The 20678-nt window shown below is 38.1% G+C and overlaps 3 protein-coding genes across 10 annotated transcripts in view; 1 reads left to right on the top strand and 2 right to left on the bottom strand.

Annotated features, from left to right (window-relative positions):
* LOC138048999 (signal-induced proliferation-associated 1-like protein 1) overlaps positions 1-9606 on the bottom strand; it is a 39233-nt gene extending 29627 nt beyond the window's left edge. The window contains exons 1-8 of one of the 6 annotated variants that reach the window (XM_068895103.1): positions 9012-9233; positions 7781-7837; positions 6560-7665; positions 3810-3961; positions 3227-3379; positions 2748-2783; positions 1828-1903; positions 112-210 (exon numbers count right to left, since the gene is read on the bottom strand). In XM_068895103.1, the coding sequence (XP_068751204.1) occupies positions 112-210; positions 1828-1903; positions 2748-2783; positions 3227-3379; positions 3810-3961; positions 6560-7544 (1501 nt within the window). In that variant the 5' untranslated portion in view covers positions 7545-7665; positions 7781-7837; positions 9012-9233. Of the gene's footprint in view, positions 1-111; positions 211-1827; positions 1904-2747; positions 2784-3226; positions 3380-3809; positions 3962-6559; positions 7666-7780; positions 7838-8143; positions 8596-8648; positions 8977-9011; positions 9234-9265 lie in introns of those variants that run through there. The other 5 variants (XM_068895101.1, XM_068895099.1, XM_068895104.1 and 2 more) reach the window with 5 other exon arrangements.
* Positions 9607-15100: 5494 nt separating this feature from the next.
* LOC138048997 (protein CNPPD1-like) overlaps positions 15101-20678 on the top strand; it is a 5680-nt gene continuing 102 nt past the window's right edge. The window contains exons 1-9 of the mRNA XM_068895094.1: positions 15101-15232; positions 15314-15416; positions 15535-15616; positions 16390-16510; positions 16707-16779; positions 16883-16938; positions 17619-17680; positions 18123-18240; positions 19853-20678. The exon at positions 19853-20678 is cut by the window's right edge and continues 102 nt beyond it. Of these exons, the coding sequence (XP_068751195.1) occupies positions 15212-15232; positions 15314-15416; positions 15535-15616; positions 16390-16510; positions 16707-16779; positions 16883-16938; positions 17619-17680; positions 18123-18240; positions 19853-20413 (1197 nt within the window). The 5' untranslated portion in view covers positions 15101-15211 and the 3' untranslated portion in view covers positions 20414-20678. The remainder of the gene's footprint in view (positions 15233-15313; positions 15417-15534; positions 15617-16389; positions 16511-16706; positions 16780-16882; positions 16939-17618; positions 17681-18122; positions 18241-19852) is intronic.
* LOC138048998 (opsin-VA-like) overlaps positions 20245-20678 on the bottom strand; it is a 12092-nt gene continuing 11658 nt past the window's right edge. For all 3 annotated transcript variants that reach the window (XM_068895096.1, XM_068895097.1, XM_068895098.1), the window contains exon 2: positions 20245-20678. This exon is cut by the window's right edge and continues 6041 nt beyond it. The gene's annotated coding sequence lies outside the window, so the exon portion shown is untranslated.

Genomic DNA, 20678 nt, shown 5'->3' with positions numbered 1-20678 from the left:
CAGCTGTACATGTACAGGTGTACATAGTTATAATCATAATCATTAAAGTCCTCATCTTTGTCACTGTCTCCATTATCATTAGAACTATACAGTCATAGTGGCATTACTTACTGCGATTGTCAAGCTGGGCTCTGTATCCTTCAAAACCTTTTAGGGGTACCCGGGTTCCAATTAAATCTAGAAATTCCTCAAAGGCAAGACCAGATATTTCTGTTTATGGGTAGAACAATAAAAAGGAAATAATATTTTAATACCACATTAATTACAAGAACCAGTGTGATCCAAAGATTCATCAACAATGATATCATTATAATTATTCTAATGCTCATATTCAGCTTTGCTTGAATATTATACCGTATTTACCCATGTATAATACGCACCAGTGTATAATATGCACCCAATTTTGGACTGTATTTTGAAACATTTTGACAGTTCAAGCAGAACGCAGAAAAAGCCTGTGTAACATGTTAAAAAACTGGACCTTTATGCAAACTCTAACTGGTAGTCACAATAGAACAGTTCTCTCGAGCTGTTCTCTTGCACAAGATTCGTCATCGACAAGTTCATCTTGTTGTCTGTTCACAAGATCGTCTTGTGTATCATCAAGAATGTTTATTACTCCATAATTGACAAAATACGACTCTATCATCTCTTCAGGATATTATGTCGCAACGCACAAGCGATCCCCAAAGCGCTGATTTCTTCCAATGGCTTCTTTGGTGGTCATCGATTCCATCTGCCATCCACCTCTTCCTAACCCCATCTTTAAACTGTTTATTTAAAAAAACACAAAGGGGCTTTAGAACTGAAGTCAATCCACCAAGAATTACTGCTAAATTGGTGTTTTCTCTGTGAATGCTGCTTTCATGCTTTCAGTCACATGAGCTTCGAAAACATAAATAAGCAGGCTTCTTTGTCTCCAAAGTCCACCACATGGAGCATGCCAAACCCTTCATCTGGTCTTTCTCATGGGTGGCGCTGATAACTCTGCTTGTTTTCAACTTTAGGCACTGTTTTCCTCTTAAAATCACCATTGATCTTAATTTTGATCCATCACCAGCACGCGCCAACAAAGCAGTTGAGTGATTCTTCTCATTTCTCCTCATGACAATCTTCTCTGCGGTGTAATGCTGGTTGTTTGGTTCGGAGGCAAATCGCTGATCAGTGGCGTTTTGTCCATATTTCCAATAACATGTAGTGGGTAGTTCTTTGCAAAGTTTTATAATATAACTGTGAAATCGGATGACCTTCAGCGAAATTAACGATGCGTAATTTATCAGACCGGCAGTGTAAACTGTGGTGAGTTTCATGGCCATTTTGATGTTTCATTTAATCGCTCAAAATTGATCTGAAAATAAATCCTTAATTTTGCTTCAAGGCATCTGATTAACCGTATGCCAAGTGAAAACAGTAACAGTTGCTATAAATGAAACTGGTTATTACTTGAAAGACTAGTTGTTGAGAACTTAGCCATGAAAACAGTGATAGCAATTAAAACAGGAAAAAAATAACAATAGACAAACGTACACCTAACAACATTGCAAACTCCGAAATTGGTACATTTCTTTGCAACTGGCAAGAAAATAACAGAAAAAAGATGAAAACTTCAACACAAAATATAACTTTTACTTCGTTTTAATTTAGTATCAGTTTAATTAACCCAGTTCATTCTTGTATGACTGGAAAAAACAAAGTTTTGAAAGAGCTGGAAAATTTTCAAAGCAGGTGCATATTAACAGAAAGACACCCTCATGCACTGTCATTGCTGTTCTTATGACTATAGCTTACTGTAGTTGGAATAACAAGATGGTTGGCAGCTCAACTTACGATTATTGTACATTTCTTCCTCTGTGCTCTGTCCTTCCTTGCAGTACAGCACACCAACTTTGTACTGATTGGTCATCTAAAACAATATAATTACAGACCTAATCATTTACTTTATATACGACGACCGCGCACCAGTGGCTCAGTTGGTTGAGCACCGGGCTGTCACGCAGGAGGTCGTGAGTTCAACTCCAGCCCCCACCACAACCTGTTTCTCTGTCGTGGTGAAAGTGATTAAATAAAGCAGAATTCAGGGAGCAGGGATGGGTCCATGAAGTAACTTTTTCAATGGAAATCTGACATCACTTCAATCAGAATGCGCACGCGTAACTAGTCCCGGTCTTCTGCCACGCGTTTCAGTGAAAACATGCAAAAAATCTCAGGGAACAAAAGGAAGAGGCAGTTTTTTCACCAGATGGGAACCATCTCATCATTTTTCTTAAAATGTAGCATTGAATTTCAATTTGGACTAAAAATGGACCCGATATTTTGAAAAGTGTATTAACGGAGGACCTCATGACGTCATTAGTTTTTTGTGAAATAACTTTTTTTAAAATCCATGCTACAGATTTAGATTGTTTTTTGTTTTGCAGACAAAAAAAAATTTAATGTTAAATGGAACACATCTGGCAAAAAATGGTAACTGTAGAGATAAAGGGACTTGAAAAATGATTATCTGAAGGGGTCCCTAGCAACAGATTGGTAGTTAAGAGCCACCCCTTCAAAGTGCCTTTTAGCAGTGCTGTACTGTTACAATGGTAACAGATGGGCAGCAAGGATACCCTTCGAAAATCAACAGTATACATGTAGTATCAGACAAATATCAAAATGTTGCCACTCTGACAGCTGTAAGCTTCATACAGAAAAGCACCAGGAACTTGTTCCAATAGAATAAATACCAAGCTCAAGTTAAGAATGCTTACCCCTTGTTCATCAAGCTTCATAAGCTGTTCAGGAACCTGAATAAAACAATACAAATGTACATGTATACAACAAAACACTGTTCAAAATGAATCTCAGAAATAAGTTCCTTAAATTATCAATCATGGGTCTCAGATAGTCATCAAGTAGTTGTCAGCACTTGCTGAAAAAAATGGAATCAATCGAGTCCAGATGAATGCTTTAAACTTATATGTACTCCTTATTTGGAATAAGTTCAAATGTATCGAATACTAAATCAAAATGACATGTGCTGTTGCCATGAAGGCTTCGTTATCTCTGCAGCACCACCCCTTTATCCAGTTTGTCAGCTTTGGTTTGTCAAGCTTCCTTTCAAGTGAAACATGAACACTTCCTTACTAAAAGCAGTACAACCTTTTTATCATTGTTATACAATGTATCTCGAATCTGCTTGAAAAAGGAAACTAATTAGATAAAGTCCAAGCACAACAGGTATATTCACTTTAATGCCTGGCTGTGCCATCCTAAGTGCTGAAAGTTGAAGCTCTGGGCAAACATGTTCCAGAATGTCTTTGGCAGGGAGAGCCCGAGCAGCACCATGCCGTGATGTTGATGGTATAGCCTCCTCCAGCACACTACCTCTTAGTGTGGTAAGCTACAAAAAGAAAACAAAAACTGAAAACCGGATGCTAAGTGGAAATTTGTTTGCAAAACAACCAGTGGTGTCCCAGTCATTGATTATAAGCGATCATTGATCAAGAACTTTAAGCAACCTGACAATCGATTATGGATCATGCACGATCGATTATTGCAGAAAATTTTCTAAACATTTGGTTGGTGACAAATAAAAGATATTAAAGTATGTGTTGTCTTGTTTTTTTAAATTTATAACAGCAGTTAGAATCCACTAAACCCCCTTTTTCTCGTTAGTTTCCTTCTTTTTTGTTTTGTTTCAAAGCAAGGCTCACGGCTAGGTATTGTTATGGGTTCCAAAATCTTTCTATAATAGCCCTTAGTTGCTGACAGTGAGCATCCTTTGGATTTATCATGGCAAACCATTTTGAGCCTGTATAACAGATACATACCTCACTCGTCCTAACAATGATGCGATACTGATACTGGTTTCCCTCAGACTCCCCAGATTTCAAGAGCGAAGTATTTTCATCAAGTTTTTCCCGTTTCAGTGACAGTGCCATGGGACCAAATCGCTCATCCATTCCAAGGTAGTTCAAATGCTCTGAAGTAGGAACAAAGCAAAGGTCTATAAAATACCTTATGATTTACTGACACTACCTACTATTTAAAGAATAGAGTGTTTCTGTTGAGGAACCATCGGCTGATAGTTGCCCCGCGGAAATTTGATGTTCTTAAAACAAATATTTGCCCGAGAAGCGAAGCTTGGAGGGCTAATATGCTAGTGAGAGACATAAACACTCTATTGTCTTTATTGTTCACCCCTAAATTTTCTTCCGCGCGCCAGTTGAAAAACAGTCAAAACCCACTTAATGCAGATCAATCAAATATTTATTCATGCGTACAGGCTGTCACAAATGTCAATAATTCGCAGCGTACATTGGCTAAAGAATAGCGTACAACTGTCAACTGTTTTTTCACTGGACGACTACTATCCATCCGGGTATTTTCCTCGGAGGGGCACTATGGGCTGATAGTGTCTCTCGGCGGACGAACACTATCGCGTCACGTGATCAATTTAAACCAATAAGAATCGGAGAAAATTTAGTGGTGAACTATAATGTTATATAGCTGAAGATTTTCCCCCAACAGCGTGCACTCTCATTGGTTACTTTGAGGTCACATGACATCTAACAATAAAACTGTTTCCCGCAGAAAGTCTCTGAGAGGGCTACAGTGCACTGCTACCCTTGAATGTAGACCAACATTTGTTCTTGTTGCCATTGCCCGTTTTTCTTTTTGTACTAATAAAAAACCACTTAATGACTGGTCCCTCGAGAAACAGTTCATTTTGCTTCCCTCAAATTTCAATGTTTCCCTCGGATGCAGCTCAGGGAAACAAAATGAACTATTTCCCTCAGGACCAGTCATTAAGTATTTATTGTTATTGTGCATACATTCTGTGCATCCCAAGATGCTCGGGTTTCCTATAGGTGGTGCTTACTAATTTTGTGCGGTTTCAAACTTTACAGAAAACGCAGAACTTAGCAGGTACTCTTGGTATCCAAAAACACAATTGGGGGCAACCATGCATTCTTCCATGATAATTAATCTTCAATTTGGAAAAGAATACCAAAAATTGCTTTGTATTTTATAGCTATTTACATACATTGAACTTGACTAATTACATGTACCTTTAAAAATGTGTGGTTACCCCTAATTTCTTTTCAAACCTTGTTGACTTTTTGAAAATCAAAAAGATGTTATCTGGTTAAAAAATTTGATAAAATTTTATAAAAACTACTAGTGTGCAGCGTTTTGAACTTATGGTCATTCCTCTGAAACCTGGCACAATCAAAGCTTTCCAGTAAGTGATCCAAAATATTAAAACGCTGGGTTGTAACCCCAGCGTGTGTTGCCATTTTTTTTCTGCAAGACTAGCTATTACCAGTAATTCCGGTATTGAGGCTTCTCTAAACAAAGCAAAGTAGTGGTACCTGAGATTTAGGGATTTTTTCATATTTTTAATCTGCAAGGGTTGCTTGTTAATGAAGTGAAGTGAACATTTAGTTGACGTTCAATACAGACAAGAAAAAACTGGACCTATCAAAAATATGAAATAAATGTTGTTTTCTTGTGAAGTTTCTCCATGGTATACCATTGCATTTTTTACATAAGCCTTTCTAAACTATGCAACCTAGTTCACAAACTGTTTTTGCATGCTGTAGCTCACAACAACGGGGAACTCCACTTATTTATACCACAAAAAAGATAGCCAATCAGAATGCAGGGAAGCCATTGTATATTTGTCAGTATTTCAATAAAGCTTCCCACCATGCGCCTTAAACACAAAGACGCACTATAAAAGGGGTTACTTCATGCTCTGCTTTTGTTCGAATCCATTCAAGCATGACTGAGTATCCAAGATGGTGATCAAAAAACAGGGAGAAGCCCTAAAAGATATTGATGGTTTGCTTCTGATGTCACAGTGGCCATGGCTGTGTAAAGAACAATGCACTAAAATCTCTTTTGGGAATTTGACTCTATTATTATACAAAACTTGTGGGGCCATTTTCTATTGTTTTGTATACCAATACGGTCGTCTCATCACATGGATGAACAGCAAGAATTTCTAGAGCGAGAAAAGGGACTGGGAAATTAAGAAAATAACGACAGATAAAATTTTATGACATTATAACAGACACATTGCCACAAGGGGGCTTTTTTAATGCAAAATTATCACAGAGCTTGGTTGTGTTCATGGTTGATTGATAAATCATTTGCATGTTCTTAAGGTACCAAACCTTTTATAGTCTGTGGGTCTTCATGTGAAAGGATTTTGTTTGCTACTACAATTTTGCTGGCATGGTGTAAATATAAACAACAAAATATATTTTACCCTTTTGTATTAGTATTGCAAATTTCCTCTTTCTAACATGCCTTTTTGTAATAAATAATGCAGTATGTTTCTTACATGTATGTGTTGCTCAAGAGGAAATGATAATTTTTTTCAACTTTATCTTTTTTTTTCAACAATATGGTCTTGTGTGACAGATGTGATCCTGTTTGCTTTGCAAGTCATTACAAGTTCCAAGAGGAAGGCACCTGTGTTTCCACATACATTGATAGCTTTTCACAGCTGTCACTGAAGGACGAATATATCCTATTTTAATAACTGTCTCTAGATATTATTTTCACTCACCTTGCCCAACGAAAAAGTTCTTGTAATAATAAGATCCATGGTCCACGTGCTCAAACACACAACCATTTTCATTGTGAAATCTTTCTCCAAGATACAGGAAACCACTTTCAGGTTTTGAGTTGTCAAGAATTGTGACTCCTGTTCCACTACTTAAATTTCCCACTCGTGCAGAATCATAAGCAGTTAATAAAATATCAAGAGTCGATCTTCGCCTGAAGTTTTCTAATCTAGGTTCTTTTGAATGAGAAGGATCATGTGTAGTTTGCAATGCAAAAGTGCCTCTTGTGAGCCCAATTTGAGGATCTTGTTCCTCCTCTCCACCAAGTTCATTCCGAAAATAAGGACAATTGAGGACAAGAGAATTACTCTTGTCATCACCAGGATCACAATCATCCTCATTAGTACTGGCACTAGAATCTGAGCCCCGTCTTTGCATCTTGTCAGCAATTGTTGCAGCAGTAACCTTGGTTGATGCTGCTGATGCTCCAGAACGTTTGTTCTTCCGTTTAAGTCCATCACCTTGTCGTGCATATTGCAATGCAAGCTCATTAAAATCAACTGTCATGCTGCGGCAGTCATAATGTGCAAAGTACTTTCTTGAAGGTTCATCTGTATATTCTTCCTCTCCGGCTTTTGCATCTCCAGAACCTTTAAATACTCTGGCAAAATATGTATTGTTCCTAAGAGAGTTTTTGCGCCTCAAGGCTGGTGTCCGTCTGTCTATAAGAGGGCTTGAAGAGGCTGAATTATCACCAGATTTCCCTCTGAAGCCATCCACAAAATGCTGATTTTCACTGTCATAATACCAAGGTTTTGCCCCAGATTGCAAGTGCTTTTCATTTTGAATATTTTGTTCAAATTTTTTGATTAATGCAAAAAAACTCTCTCCTGTTGGAGAGCGTGGTTCATTAATCAGCCCATCTGCGTAATTACTTCTCACCACTGCATTTATTTCACTTGTATCACTACTGCTTCGAACGTGCATCGGTTGTGCCTTTATTTTTGCGGGACTGTCACCACCGTATATTGAACCGGTACTTCGACGTACTTCATCATCCCTGTGATAAAACTGACTGCATGGGACACCTTGTGAATCATCCTTGGCTCTGAGATAGAAAAATAAGGAATTAGCAAACTTCTCATCACAGAGAATATCCATATGAACTAAAACTTAAATGAATCAATGAAAGAATGACCAATAATGCATAAAATTACATTTACCAAAGCAAAGTAGATTCAAAGCCAATTAGTTTCTAATCCATGACAACTTCATCATTACTAATGAACAGTACAAGAACAATAATTAATTTACAATTTGAGGAGTTTTCATCGACAAATGAGCAAAATGCCACAGTATTTAGCCATTTCACGCCTTGACAACGGCGTGTAAATGCTTGTGGATTGAAATCAGACACATTAAAATACACATTGGAAACGATGTTTGCACTCAAAACAAGTACACCGAATTCAAAACAATGCTTGTTGTGATTTTGAAACACAATGCTGAAATCTCAACTACAAGTATTTTGATCAAGATGAAAGAACCCAACACTGTTGTAGAAATTATTAAGTTTTGAGGTTCACCTCGTTTTAAGCATAGCGAAACTCGAGTCCTTGCGTCGGACAAACCTCTAACGAAAAAACGGATTTCTCTCCTAGTTGTAACAGTTGCTTGTTCATACCCAACGCTATAATATCAAGAAACTGCCGATTCCGGTGAAGTATACAACGCAATATAATGGCTTCTTGCTAATAGCTTTGTGAGTTCTTGCAAGACTTTTCAGTGTCTTGTACTTTCAAAATTGTTCATATGACACATTTTTACAAGCTGAAAATGCTCGTCTCAGTCGTTAAATGTCCTAAAGTAGTCTTGCTCTTGTATGCCATTGCAAGGAAATTACCCCACTTATAAAATAAAATCCCAAATCGTATTTGGTATTTATAAATAAATGTCGACTAGAGTCGAATCCCAGAGCCAAATGAACTTTTGAAGAAGACTTCAAGACTTTTTTAGCAGAAATAAGAGACGTTATAATTGGATCTTGAAAGCGGAGCTAAGCCACAGTCGAATACAGATGTTGAAGCAAACCTGCTGATGACACGATATCGCAAATCTCGTTGAAAGCGCCAAACTAGCTGAAGCCGCTGAAAAAAACTAAACAGGTTGACAGTCCATCGAGACCCCAGCTGTATTCAGCAAAATATCTGTTATAAATAACGAAGATTCAATAACAAGGCATTTGAATTCCGGGACAGTCGATAAAATTTGATTAATCTCCTACAAGGTGAAAGAAAGACGCCTTCTTTGTCGATGATCTGCGCTTACAGTGAGTTCAGGATATGATAGATGACTGTACATGGATTCCGAGCTGATCGAATCGCAAAATTGGACGCAGAAAATCAATACTACCGACAGAACAGCTTGCTGACAAAAGAACATATAAACAATGACCTGATAGGTCGGCCTTGGAGTAGGTTTTCGATTTATGAATTTTAACTAAGACGAACGAATCTTCTCAACTGCATTGCATTCAATTTTGACACGTCCTTTTCATCTGTCACACTTGAATGGTCAAAAAAATGTCTTGAATGAGAATAAGAGTGTTTTGCGTTGCCTTTGAGACGCAAAGAGACGAACAAAATTTACCACAACAAAATAACACACAAACACGATCAAGAACAGCAAGAAAACAGTGAAATTCTTACCTTTCACCCGCCGATAGAATGAAACTGTCAGGTTTCTTCGGATTTTCGGAAGCACTCGTAACCATTCGTGAACTTTCGTTTGGTCGGTAGCTATGCGCCTGGCTGTAAGAGTTATACAAATGGTTCACTTGTTCGACGAAGTAGAGTCTGTTATAATAATACATAAAGTCGTTTCTAAATATCAAAGGTTATAGCAATGGTGTTCTGATAAAATATTTAAGAAATCCGGAAATTGTTGCTAAATTATTGGACGTGACGAAAATCTAATTGTACTCGATGCGTGTTAGAAAAAAAGGGTTTAGAGGTTTAACACGATTGTTCCAAAAGCTCTGGTTAGCGAACTGCATGACAAACGTTCCCTTGAAAATATTTCAAGTGTTGACACTTTTAAGGAATTAATAATGCTTAATGAGAGTTGAGTGATGATCTGAAATGACGTAAAAGGAGTCTCGCTTTTGGTCGGGCGTAATATTGCTTTACAGTTTGGGTATGGGTTTCCAAGTTGCAGGGTCATACAAAGCCGGTACTAAGTTGTCAATTCTCCTTGGAAAAGGAGGTTTTAGGGCGAGATTTGGTGTCTGCAGGGATAGACATTTTTCTCGTTTGCTGGAAGCAATCAATAGTTCCATCACGAGAGCGAGGGGTGTCGATAAATAGCTATGCTTCTTATTTGGTCTTTGCTCATCGTATTACGATGATGCAATAAAAAATTTAATCTTTCTTTTTTCCAGTAGGTTGTTCATTTCGACGAATTATATCATGTACTGTGACGGCACAGATGAGTAACGGCACAACTGTTCCTGCAAAGGCGAGTATTTCCATGCATTGTAACTCTACACACTATTAAGCACATATATACTTCAACATCCCTTTTCATTTCAGGTCGAGGTGGTGTTTTTATTTTTTTCTGTGTAGCAAGGCCATTGCTTTCTCTACTTGATGCGGAAAAAAGACTCTCTATACTTGATGCGAAAAAAAACAACAAACCTGACTACCTGCGTGACTTTGACCGCAAGGTGTCCCATGCATTGACTTAATCCGCTTAGCGGCGAATTATGCTCAGTCAAAATCTTATGAAAACAACTCATTTTTGATTATAGAAATTAAGGTAAAATTTACAATCAACACAAGAGCAAGAGAATATGACCAATATGAGGTAAGAAAGCGAAACCCAGGGGTTTCAATAGAAGCCGGCTAGTTTGCCTTGATTTTCACTAAAAATGCTATCATAAACTTGTCAAACTGCCGCCTTCAATGGGTTATCATGGACGGCTATTTCAGAAGTTATTGAAACCCCTGGAAACCTGGTGTCACGTGATGATTATTTGAAATTCAGCTTTGAGTTTTTTAAATCTCTTATTCCCATGACCACGCTTGCATCCTTAAACAAATCCCACAATACACCTCTTCTACCCCCCCGCCCCCCCCAAATTTGTATATTTTTCCTGGGACATGAAGATGTCCCAAGAGAAATCGAAAACAATGCCTATGACCAGAGAATATCTCAGAATGCCCTTTAAACGATGGGCGAATACATACATACACATTTAATTGACCACTCCCCATTGGGGCCTATCAGGACCAATGAACACAATCACGACAGAACAGAACATTCAATTGATCAACTCAACCGGCCGGAGGGAAGCTAGTTGGCTATTTACAAGTGCAGCTGAGAAGTTGAATCAGGGACTACGAAGAACAAATTCAACCAGCGGTCAGAACGTGTCTTGAAACCCGGGATCCCCGGATCTCAAGGCAAGCGCCCTAACCACTGTGCTGCACTGTCTTAGCGAATGGGAACAAAAAGGAATAATTTCAACATGCACGGGACACCGGATAATTCCCACATTGAAAGGATTCTTTCAGGATCTAGCCCAGAGGCCCGTTTCTCAGGTTTCTCGAAAGTCCCGAAAATTTTTTAGGCCTGAAAAGCCATGTGTGAAACTGCTAACCGCTTGTTTTGTAAACTGCCGATCTTTTAACACGTTCTCAAGGTAACAAAAGGCAAAATGTCTTCAGATACAGACGGAATTGTGACACCCGAAAATGGCCCGTAAAGTTTCGGGACTTCCGAGAAAGCCCCGGGACCGAGAAACGAGCTTTCATAGGACACTTTCCTTTTGTCAGAACTGGCCGGCCAGACCCGTCAGTTTTCAAAGAAAATGCAACAATTTGAAGGAACACTTGCACGATAATCCCTCACATTCTTATGGAGGAGTAAACATCATCCTCGAGGTTTGTTAATTTGAAGGCGTTGTGGAGTCCTCCCGAATGCAGAAAACAAAAGTAATTACTGATGTAAAGAGGACGTCGACGTTTGCTAATTCAGGGCGCGGAAAATTCAGCTACAGTTTGACTTTCTTCTAATCGACTTTTCTTCAAAACTTCGACTATCTAATTTTGTTTCCAATTTATTGAATTCTTTGTCAGCTTTTCCGCTGAAGGCGCAATGAACACAAGAATGCTTTGAAAAGGAGAAACCCCGAAAGTAAAAACTGCCTTAATTAAAAAGAGAATTTGCCATATTTTGATTATTCTTAGTCGGCGCGTGTGTTGCGGGGGATGAGAAATGGGAAATGGTTGTGTAACGTTGGAAGGAATAGGAGTGGAGAGTGGTGAAAAGAAGAAATCAATTCATTTGAGTTCATTGGTATTATCTAATAGTTATAATGAATACTCTTGTAACTATCATCTGGTTGCTGCTCTCACTTCAGAATTAATTCAGTGAATTTAACTTGAACATTTTTTCAGTTTCTATTAACACAGTATTATTCCTTTAAGGTATACAAGCTTTCACCATTTTTTCCAGGCAAAAGCTTGATTTCAGGTCATGAAAATCTTAGAGGGTTTAAGTTTATGTTTAGAATGCATAGTATGTCCAAGAGTAGCTGGAATCACCTAGTTGGACCAATGAGACGTGTTGTACACTTATAACTTGTAAGGGCAAGCCGTTAAGATGATTCCTCAGTATTGCAAAGCAAATCCTCTACTGCGCATGTGGTGTGTCAATATTTACATTTTGGTCAAATTTGCAACATTGTAAATATGGCGCAAGTCGATCATACACGCTGAAACAGTTCTCAAAACACGTGAGAGAATTTGTGAATGACCCATAACTCTTTTCGAATAAGCGCGCGCATTCTGAGAACATGGCGACTTTTGTTGTTTCGATCTACGATAATCAAGATAGACAGGTACAATGCTGTTTTACTCTTAAACGAGCATGGTGACCTATATTTTTTATTGCATATTTTGGTGTACAAATTATCCCCTTAAAAAAAATGTAAAAAAATTATCGGAAGCAAAAAAAGATATAGCTAAAAACGTACACTTAGCCACTCGAGAAATGTTTTGAGTCGATGTCGTTTTAAGTTGAGTGATTTTTCCATAAACTATATAAGACAGTGTTCCATATGCTTTAGGCTTTCTACCTATCAGGGGTTTTTTCAAAAGTTACGTTAAAAACCCTCTCCTTTAGCTATCGCAAAATGTACCCTGAGGTGATGAAATAACGCGCGTGTTAAGTATCAGCACAGGCATCGATGGGAAAAGATTGGCTCATTATATCTCTTCAGCAAGAACGGTGACTTATCTTTTTTATTGTAGTTCTCAAAACAGGGATTAGTATAGGGAATTTTCAGGGAAAGTTTCAAAAAAATCGTTCAACAACTTTTTTTCTGAGGAATCACCTTAAGGACAAAATAAAGGATGTTTTTATTGAGAAGTTTCTCAAAGAGGCCTTTCCCATAGGTAACTACTAGTATTGACTTATTGTGAATTATTAGTGTCACATCTTCTATATCAATAATTTGTAAGGGAACTGAAGGCTTTAAGGAAAAAATAAAGGACATTCTACTGGGAAGATCCTCTAAGCCTTTCAGTTTTCACAGATGAATCTACTCATGTTTATGATAGTAACCTAAGATTCTTAAATTATAATAAATGGCCGCAGCCTCAAAGAGGCATTGGCACGCAGCCAATCTTTGTGTCTTTGAGTCTGTTTAATGATTTGGTTTTAGCTTTTAAATGTATGAATGGAATGGCCCTGGAGTACTTCTGGAACAGAACTGTTGTTGGCTTTGTTAAGAGGAAAGAATTCAAGGAAAGCTTCCTATTTTGTTCCTATTCTGGGATATGAATTCCTATTTTTGGCCACTGTCTTTCCTATTTTCTGAGTGTCATTTGGACTCATTTGTCACGCCCTGGACAAGTGATAATCAATCACTTTATTTAAGTCTCAAGGTTATTTAGCCGAGCACGAGTGCTCTTCTAATTGGGGGGACTACAAATCAACTGAAATCAAATGTTGCTTTTAAGGAGAGGGAAAAACCTCTCGGAGAGTAGAGAACCATCAAACTCATTGAAGTGCAACTCAATGAAGTGCAAATCATTGAAGTCCTTGAAAAAACCTGGAATTTAATTTTGGACTTCAAGGGCGCTTGAAAAGCCCTTGAAAAAAAACGATTTTGAGGAAAAGTGCTTGGGTGAAAATTGTTGAGATTGCATTATGCTAAGTTATGCTGATTAAACATTATGCTAAGTAAACCCAAAATTAAAATGTCCATGCGTGCACTTGCAGGATGTGGTAAGGAATATCAAGATAGGCTTTTTCAGCAAAGAAAACACTGAAACACTATGTATGGCATAGAAATCTTCTTATAAAGACTCCTTGAAAACTCAATTTCTGGCTCTTGAAAACTCCTTGAATACTCCTGGAATTTTAGAGACAAAATCCAGCACGAACCCTGATGGCGTCAAATCCCGGCCGGGAATCGATCCCGGGCTAAATATTATTGGTGGGAGGCGAGTGCTCTTACCACTGCACCAGCCCTGCTCTGCCACTTATCTGGAGAAGAAAAATGAAGGTGGTTTCCAGGGGACCTTGTAATGCACTACACAACTGAGCAAAGAAGTCACTCGGGTAGGTGCATGTCAATATGTTGGGCTTACGTGTTCGCTTGAAAAAACTTGACGATGTACGTTGCATATATTTGAAGTGCAGGGTATAGACGTAAGAGAGAAGTTATTCTCACACTTCACTTTGTGAGGATCAAGCACTTCTCCCTTACATCTATACATATATAGCCTGCACTTCAAATATTCATTGTTGCGGCCTGAATTGAAAAAAAGTAGTTTTCGAAATCTATCTTACTGGACATGATCACATTTGTGACAGCGCCACCCTACCTCGCTGTTCTGTGAAAGGGTCGTTCATTATTGTTCACTTTTTTACCGAGTTTTCTGAAAACATTGGTGCACCTGAGGTCAGAGGAGAATTTTTTTTTTTGCAACTAAGCCAGGTAGTGTCTACTTAATGCTACGAAATCAAAGTGGGGAAATCTGATGTATTGAAATTAAAAAGCTTGACAGTTCAGACTCTGCTATTGCTTTGCCTCGTCCTCTATTTTTATCTAGTATTTACTCCCAAGGACAACTTCTGGGTCCTCCCGTCGTCCCACTGGCTTACTGGAGGGTAGCAAAGAAGGGGGGTCTTCATCGCGTTTCACGGAAAATAAAATGGCCGTTTCAAGTGTGACACACAAAAAAGAGCTTTTTCTACACTAAAAAAATTCTTTCGATTGTTAAGAGCTACAACCGTCTGCTATAAAGAAACACATCAGCACGATTACATTTGGAAGAATCCCACGACCTTCCGGGACGGTTTCCAAGCTACATGTGGTTTCCGCCACGTTGACTGACCAGCATCCGCAAACCCGTCAAATATATATCGAATCAAGAGCCATTATATGGCTCTTGATCGAAATTTTTTGCGATTTTTGAGTGGGTGTGGTGCAGGACAAAATATTGAGGTATACACACACAACTATCAAAAAATGTCTTGTTGCTTGGTGACCTGGCAAAGGAGTGGTGTCGATCTTAAATAAATATAAGCTTATTTGCTCGGCAAGTTTTACCAAATTGTGGCCTCTTCTGCAGTCACCGAGAATGGGAATAGAAACATTTGAGGTATGATGTCGTGATAGTATAGATCAAATTGTTGTCAAATTCAACAATCATTGAAAAAGTTTTGTTTAATTTCAAACTTAGGATATGAGCATGAGCGAGCATGTCGAATTCAGAGATAGAATTCGCAGAACTCTTTATTATGGACAGTACAGCGACAGATCTTTACCTTCTTTGGCAGTAACGGGTAAGACAAGGCCAAAAGACAAAGAATTTTTTTTATTTTCTTGAAGTAGTTTTTCTTTGCAGTATCATTTTTTGTGTACATGTACGTCTGATCTTGTACTTTTCTGGCATACGCGTAGATGTCGCTGTTGATGTACTTAGTTCTGCAGCGCCGACAAAAGGGAAACATCTGGAGACGAGTTACGCTATGACCGTTTCAAGGTACGGCCTTCAAGTTATTTGAATTGTGCTATAGTCTGGAGCATTCTTCCACAATATCCCCAATCATCAGGGAATTAGCTTATATCCTACTTTGCATGACATTTACAACAGGTGGCCAAACCGAATAATTCAGAGAGCTGTTATGGCGAGTTTTAATTGATGCAAATCAGAAGGATTCATAAAAGAAATGAGCACTAATGTTGCACTTACTTATCTGTTGCCTCTTTGTGATCGTTCTTTGGTAATTTGGTGCCATTCTGTCCTCTATTTCACGAGATATCCTCAACTGAAGACAAATCTCTAAAAGAGGGAAGGGGAAAAAGGGGGTTGGGAGGTGCAATTTTAGAAACAAATCTTTTATAAGTGGCGTCCCTTCAATCCCATAGAGAGTTCAAGCCCGATATGTATAGGGCTTGTTCATAATATGCGCTCGGTGGATAAGTGAACAATAAACAGCGGTAAGATCCTGCATTGATGTACCACATTTCTTCAGGAATCTTAAGGCATAGAGTTGTCTGTTGGCTTTCTTGATTATCGCATCACAATCGGCAGCCCATTGTGGTGAGATTCAACAGAATTACGAAAAGTGCGGCAAAGAACCCCCCACTTTTTTGCAAAGTTGGGCACATAGTTTCCAGTGTTGTGATCTGGTATCTTCAGGGCATAATTACAAAGTCAAAGTACAAAGTAAACTCTTCCCTCTCCCCAGCCATGGCCTCAGTGGGGAATTGGAGTGTGCATTCAGTCATTTTATTCCCTTTGTATTTCTCAAGGAGGGCAAAGATATCTCCTTGCACATTGATGATGGGGGTTCTCTACTCTGAACGTCTTCGCCTAAAGAATCCTGATTATCTCAAAAGAATATCCTCGTCCGACTTGTTCTTGATATCAGTGGTGAGTTTAATACTATAACTGAGAATGTGTTTATAAATAAAGCAATATTATCTGGAAAATCAAACTTCGGGGTAATTAAAAAGTTCCTTGTAGTCTGTATGACATTTTTACGGCTGGAAATTGTATAAATCTTTATTTCAATTGAAAAGTCCTTCAGATGCTGTGCGTGTATTCAGGTTTCTTTTGGGATTTTTAGATGGTGGCATCAAAATATTTGTATGATGAAGGAGAGGACGAAGAGGTTTTTAACGATGACTGGGCACAAGCAGGCAAGGATTGGTAGTCATTATCAGTGAATTCTTGAAAGTAGCAATCACTATACCAAGTGGGATATTGTTGAAGAGCATTGTACTTAATTTTATTTTTTTCCAGGTAGCAAAACAGTAAATGAAGTGAACAAATTGGAAATGGAATTCTTAGCTTCCATTGTGAGTACTAAGTTTATTTTAGTGTAGTAATAAATAATAACACTTTATAAAATTAATGAACTATTGTGTTCAGAAATGCAATTACATGTAAAATAATTTTTTGCATACTTATTGTTGAGCAATAAAAAGTGTCCTTAGAAGTTTACAGACCAACAACTTATTTACGACAATATTTTAGACCCCAACTTACATATAGCCTTTTAATTGTAATTTCAAAACGGAATGTAATGTGACTAGTTAATACTAAATCAACAGCGTTACAGTTCTTGCTGTAACAACTTTTTTTTTTACTGCGAATCTTTCCATTTTTAAATCCCACTTGCCAGAATTTTCTTACCTCCAAAATCCCGACAATTTGCGACCCTAGTAACTCTGTCGGGAACTCTGTTGAAAATGCAACCCCATTATAGTCAATCCAGTCATGAAAATGCAACCCCATCCAGTGGCACATTCTCATTAGCTCATTAATAGGAAGTACACCCCACTGGGTTTATCTTCTGTGACAAAAGAGAGTGATGTTGCTGGAAAATTAATTCAAACAATAAGAAAATTTAATCCATGATATAACTTAAAACCCCAACCTCCATTCTTCAAATACAGCTGTACAGTAGGCACTGGTGTCTGCGCTAGAAGACCTAAAATATGTATCTATATTTCTACATAATTTTCAATTTGTGTAGGACTGGAGCCTTTTTATCAGTAATGAAGATTTCTTGGACTTTGTCAATAAAGTTGAATCAAGGTACAGTATGGCTCAAAATTATTTGTGCATCATTACATGATGGTCATGAAGTCTCTTCCATTGTATTGGCAGCAAAATTACCGTAGAGGGGGGAAAACCATATCCTCTCCAAGCATCTGTTTGGGATGCTAGAAGAAATCAGGATTTGGCAAAAGCTCTGATAACAATTTGTAAAAAGGTTTCTGATAATGAAGGCATGATAATCACCGTCTGATTACCTCAGAGATACATGTATAATAAATCATGTTGATATTTGGCCCGCACTCTTTGCGCTTGCACCATAAATCAATGGAAAAACTCACAGTTATTTTACAGTCTGGGCTTTGAACTCAGTTAGTTACTGCATTGGTGTAAAACAAGGTTGATGAGTTTCACCAGATGTTTTACTTGGAACTGTATTAAAGGCAGAATATAATCTGCTTTTACCTTTTGTACTGAGCAGAGTGGCAATAAACCAAGGTCTCTGTCGCGGCTGGTTCACCTATGCTGATCTTTGTACCCTACTTGACAATTCAAGATTTCTTCAGATTATGAATACTGTCAGGATTGATGTGTTGAAGGTATGCAATGGGCTTGCAGGTTGTGTACTACTCCTGAAATCTTATCAAATCTCAGGGCACTGGAATGCTCGTAAAACTGGCTTTAATTCTGAAAGACTTTTTGTAGTCTTAAAATCTTTATTTTTAGATGTGACTCCAGTTAAAAATGCATTCAATAATATTAATCACCAAGTACCGTATTTACCCGTGTATAGGTCGATCCCATGTATAAGTCGACCCCCCATTTTTGATGGCAAAAAACGCAATTTCTTAATTTCTTTGTCAAATGTTCATGGGACACTAATCTTGTATTCTTCGATTTCTGGAAATGTGGATACACAAAAAAATCAGGGCTCAAGCGCTTAATAGTTTTGTTGTTCAGCAGCTGTTGTATATGCGGGCGTTTTGTCCTTGAGTTTCGAAAAATTTCTCAGAAAATCGAACATGTAAACCTCAAACTCACCTGTTTCGTTGTTCAAGGATAAAGGGCTTTAGAGGATAAGCACAATGCAACATCACAGAAGCAGGAGTCAATCTTTGAAAATAACTTGCGAACGATGTGAAAATGTGCAAGGTTTAATTGGTCCTTGACTTATAATTTCTCAAATGACAAACAAAACAAAACTCATAAACCAAACAATACGAAGTTTGCAAACGCATTTAAATCTGCCAGGTTTGTATAAAGAATAAAAAACAATCATTACCAACCAGCATTTTCACGCAACACGAGGTATTGTGCCAGGTTACTAAGCCACTGAATGATGGTGTTTTATTTGAAGAAACAGAAATGCCTTTTAGAGCTTTCCGCCTTTGTAAAACTAAAATTTCCAGTGTCTATTTCATATTTGTGCTTGTGAGTATCTTCAACATCTAGAGTTGGACAAATCCTTTTTTATTTCAACTGGAATTGCTTACATTCGTTTTGAAGTCTTTTGTCATTCATTTTGAAGTCTTTTACAATGTACGTCGGCTTTTGTCCATTGCGTTCGTTATGCCCAAGACAACATTATTATGTTAATTTTGAATAAATTACTTAGCTGGAACTTGGCTCAAAATCTTTGACCCGTGTATAAGTCGAGGGCGATTTTTGGAGCTTCTTTTGAGGCCATAAAAGGTCGACTTATACGCGGGTAAATACGGTATTTATGGGCCCATTGCATTTAACAGATTTATTAAAAAAGGAAAACTAATATAAACCACACAGATTCACCGGCTTATAAGATTATTTTTGCAATAATCAAGGACAGTTGTTTGTGGGCAAGTTTCATGCTGAGGTGATGTGTTTAAGATTCCACCTGTTATTCAATTTTTACCTTTCTTACAATAAAATGAGACAAGAGGGGAAAAGCTAAAGTTGGATTCGTCATGCATCCAGATGTACATACACAGTTCATGTGACTGTTATGACTGTGCAAAGTTACATGTAGTCATTGAGACACTTCGCAATGACACGCTGACTTAATGCTGATGTCAGCATGTACTATCTCTTGTTGCATTGGTACTCGCTTTCATTCACAAATAATCCGCTCCCTCATTAGGCGACAATTCCCCATTAGCTGTCTCTGTGTGATAAAAGCCATAATTTAAGAAACGAAGGTTTGATATCTTATTTATTTGTTGACTTCTTATGCAGGTTATCTGTGCATGTACAGTGGCTTATGTGTTGAGTGTATCACTTGCATTATCCGTGAGCATGCTGGCGCATCATTATAGACTCCCCAGTGAGCATGTCACACCCCATGAAACTGCTGAACCCATCTGTGGGCTCCACATGAATCAAGAAATGCAAAACAAGTCTTGGGTGACAGTTGGTGAGAAAAGCCTTAAAGAAAGTCTTTTTGTGGACACAATGGGGTTTGTAGAAAGGATTGGAATGCAGTTTGGACTGGAAGAGACCAAGACTGGTATTCAAGCTTCCTGTCCATCAGACTGTTCAACAGTAGAACATAAAAATGTTCTTGGAACAAGTGAAATCTTGACATACAAATACACCCCTGGTCTTTCAGGAAATCCATCGTGTTTAGTAACTGAAATTACATTGCAAAGAGCACATCATTTCCAACTGCCATTGTTCTCACCGCTTTCAAGGGACAGTCTTGAGAAATCTTTTTATCACAATAACTTTGTCTTTTCTAACTTTTCACAAGGTGGTAGGAACAGTAACCATCGCTTAAGTTGCATTTATGTTGCATGATGCGAAGAGGTAGAAACTTGAGGTGTTGGGTTAGCTGCAAGCTTTCATATTCTAACTAAAGCTGGGATAGGTATTGCTTAGTGCACTAGGGCTACTGAGTACCAGATGCATACTGTGTAAGAAAGAGGAAAACCATTTTTCATGGTAGTTGAGGTTGACGGTATCTCTGCCCAAAGGTCCTATTGTGGAGATACTGGTAAGGTTAGGTTTCCCTTGTATGTGGTGCATTTTTTTTCAATTTGTCTCGCAGTAATGGGGAGCTTAA

This window comes from Montipora capricornis, chromosome 5, assembly GCF_036669925.1.
Source record: "Montipora capricornis isolate CH-2021 chromosome 5, ASM3666992v2, whole genome shotgun sequence".
Taxonomy (NCBI): domain Eukaryota; kingdom Metazoa; phylum Cnidaria; class Anthozoa; order Scleractinia; family Acroporidae; genus Montipora; species Montipora capricornis.
The sequence above is the reverse complement of the archived record's forward strand: the minus strand, read 5'-3'. Positions and strand labels throughout refer to the sequence as shown.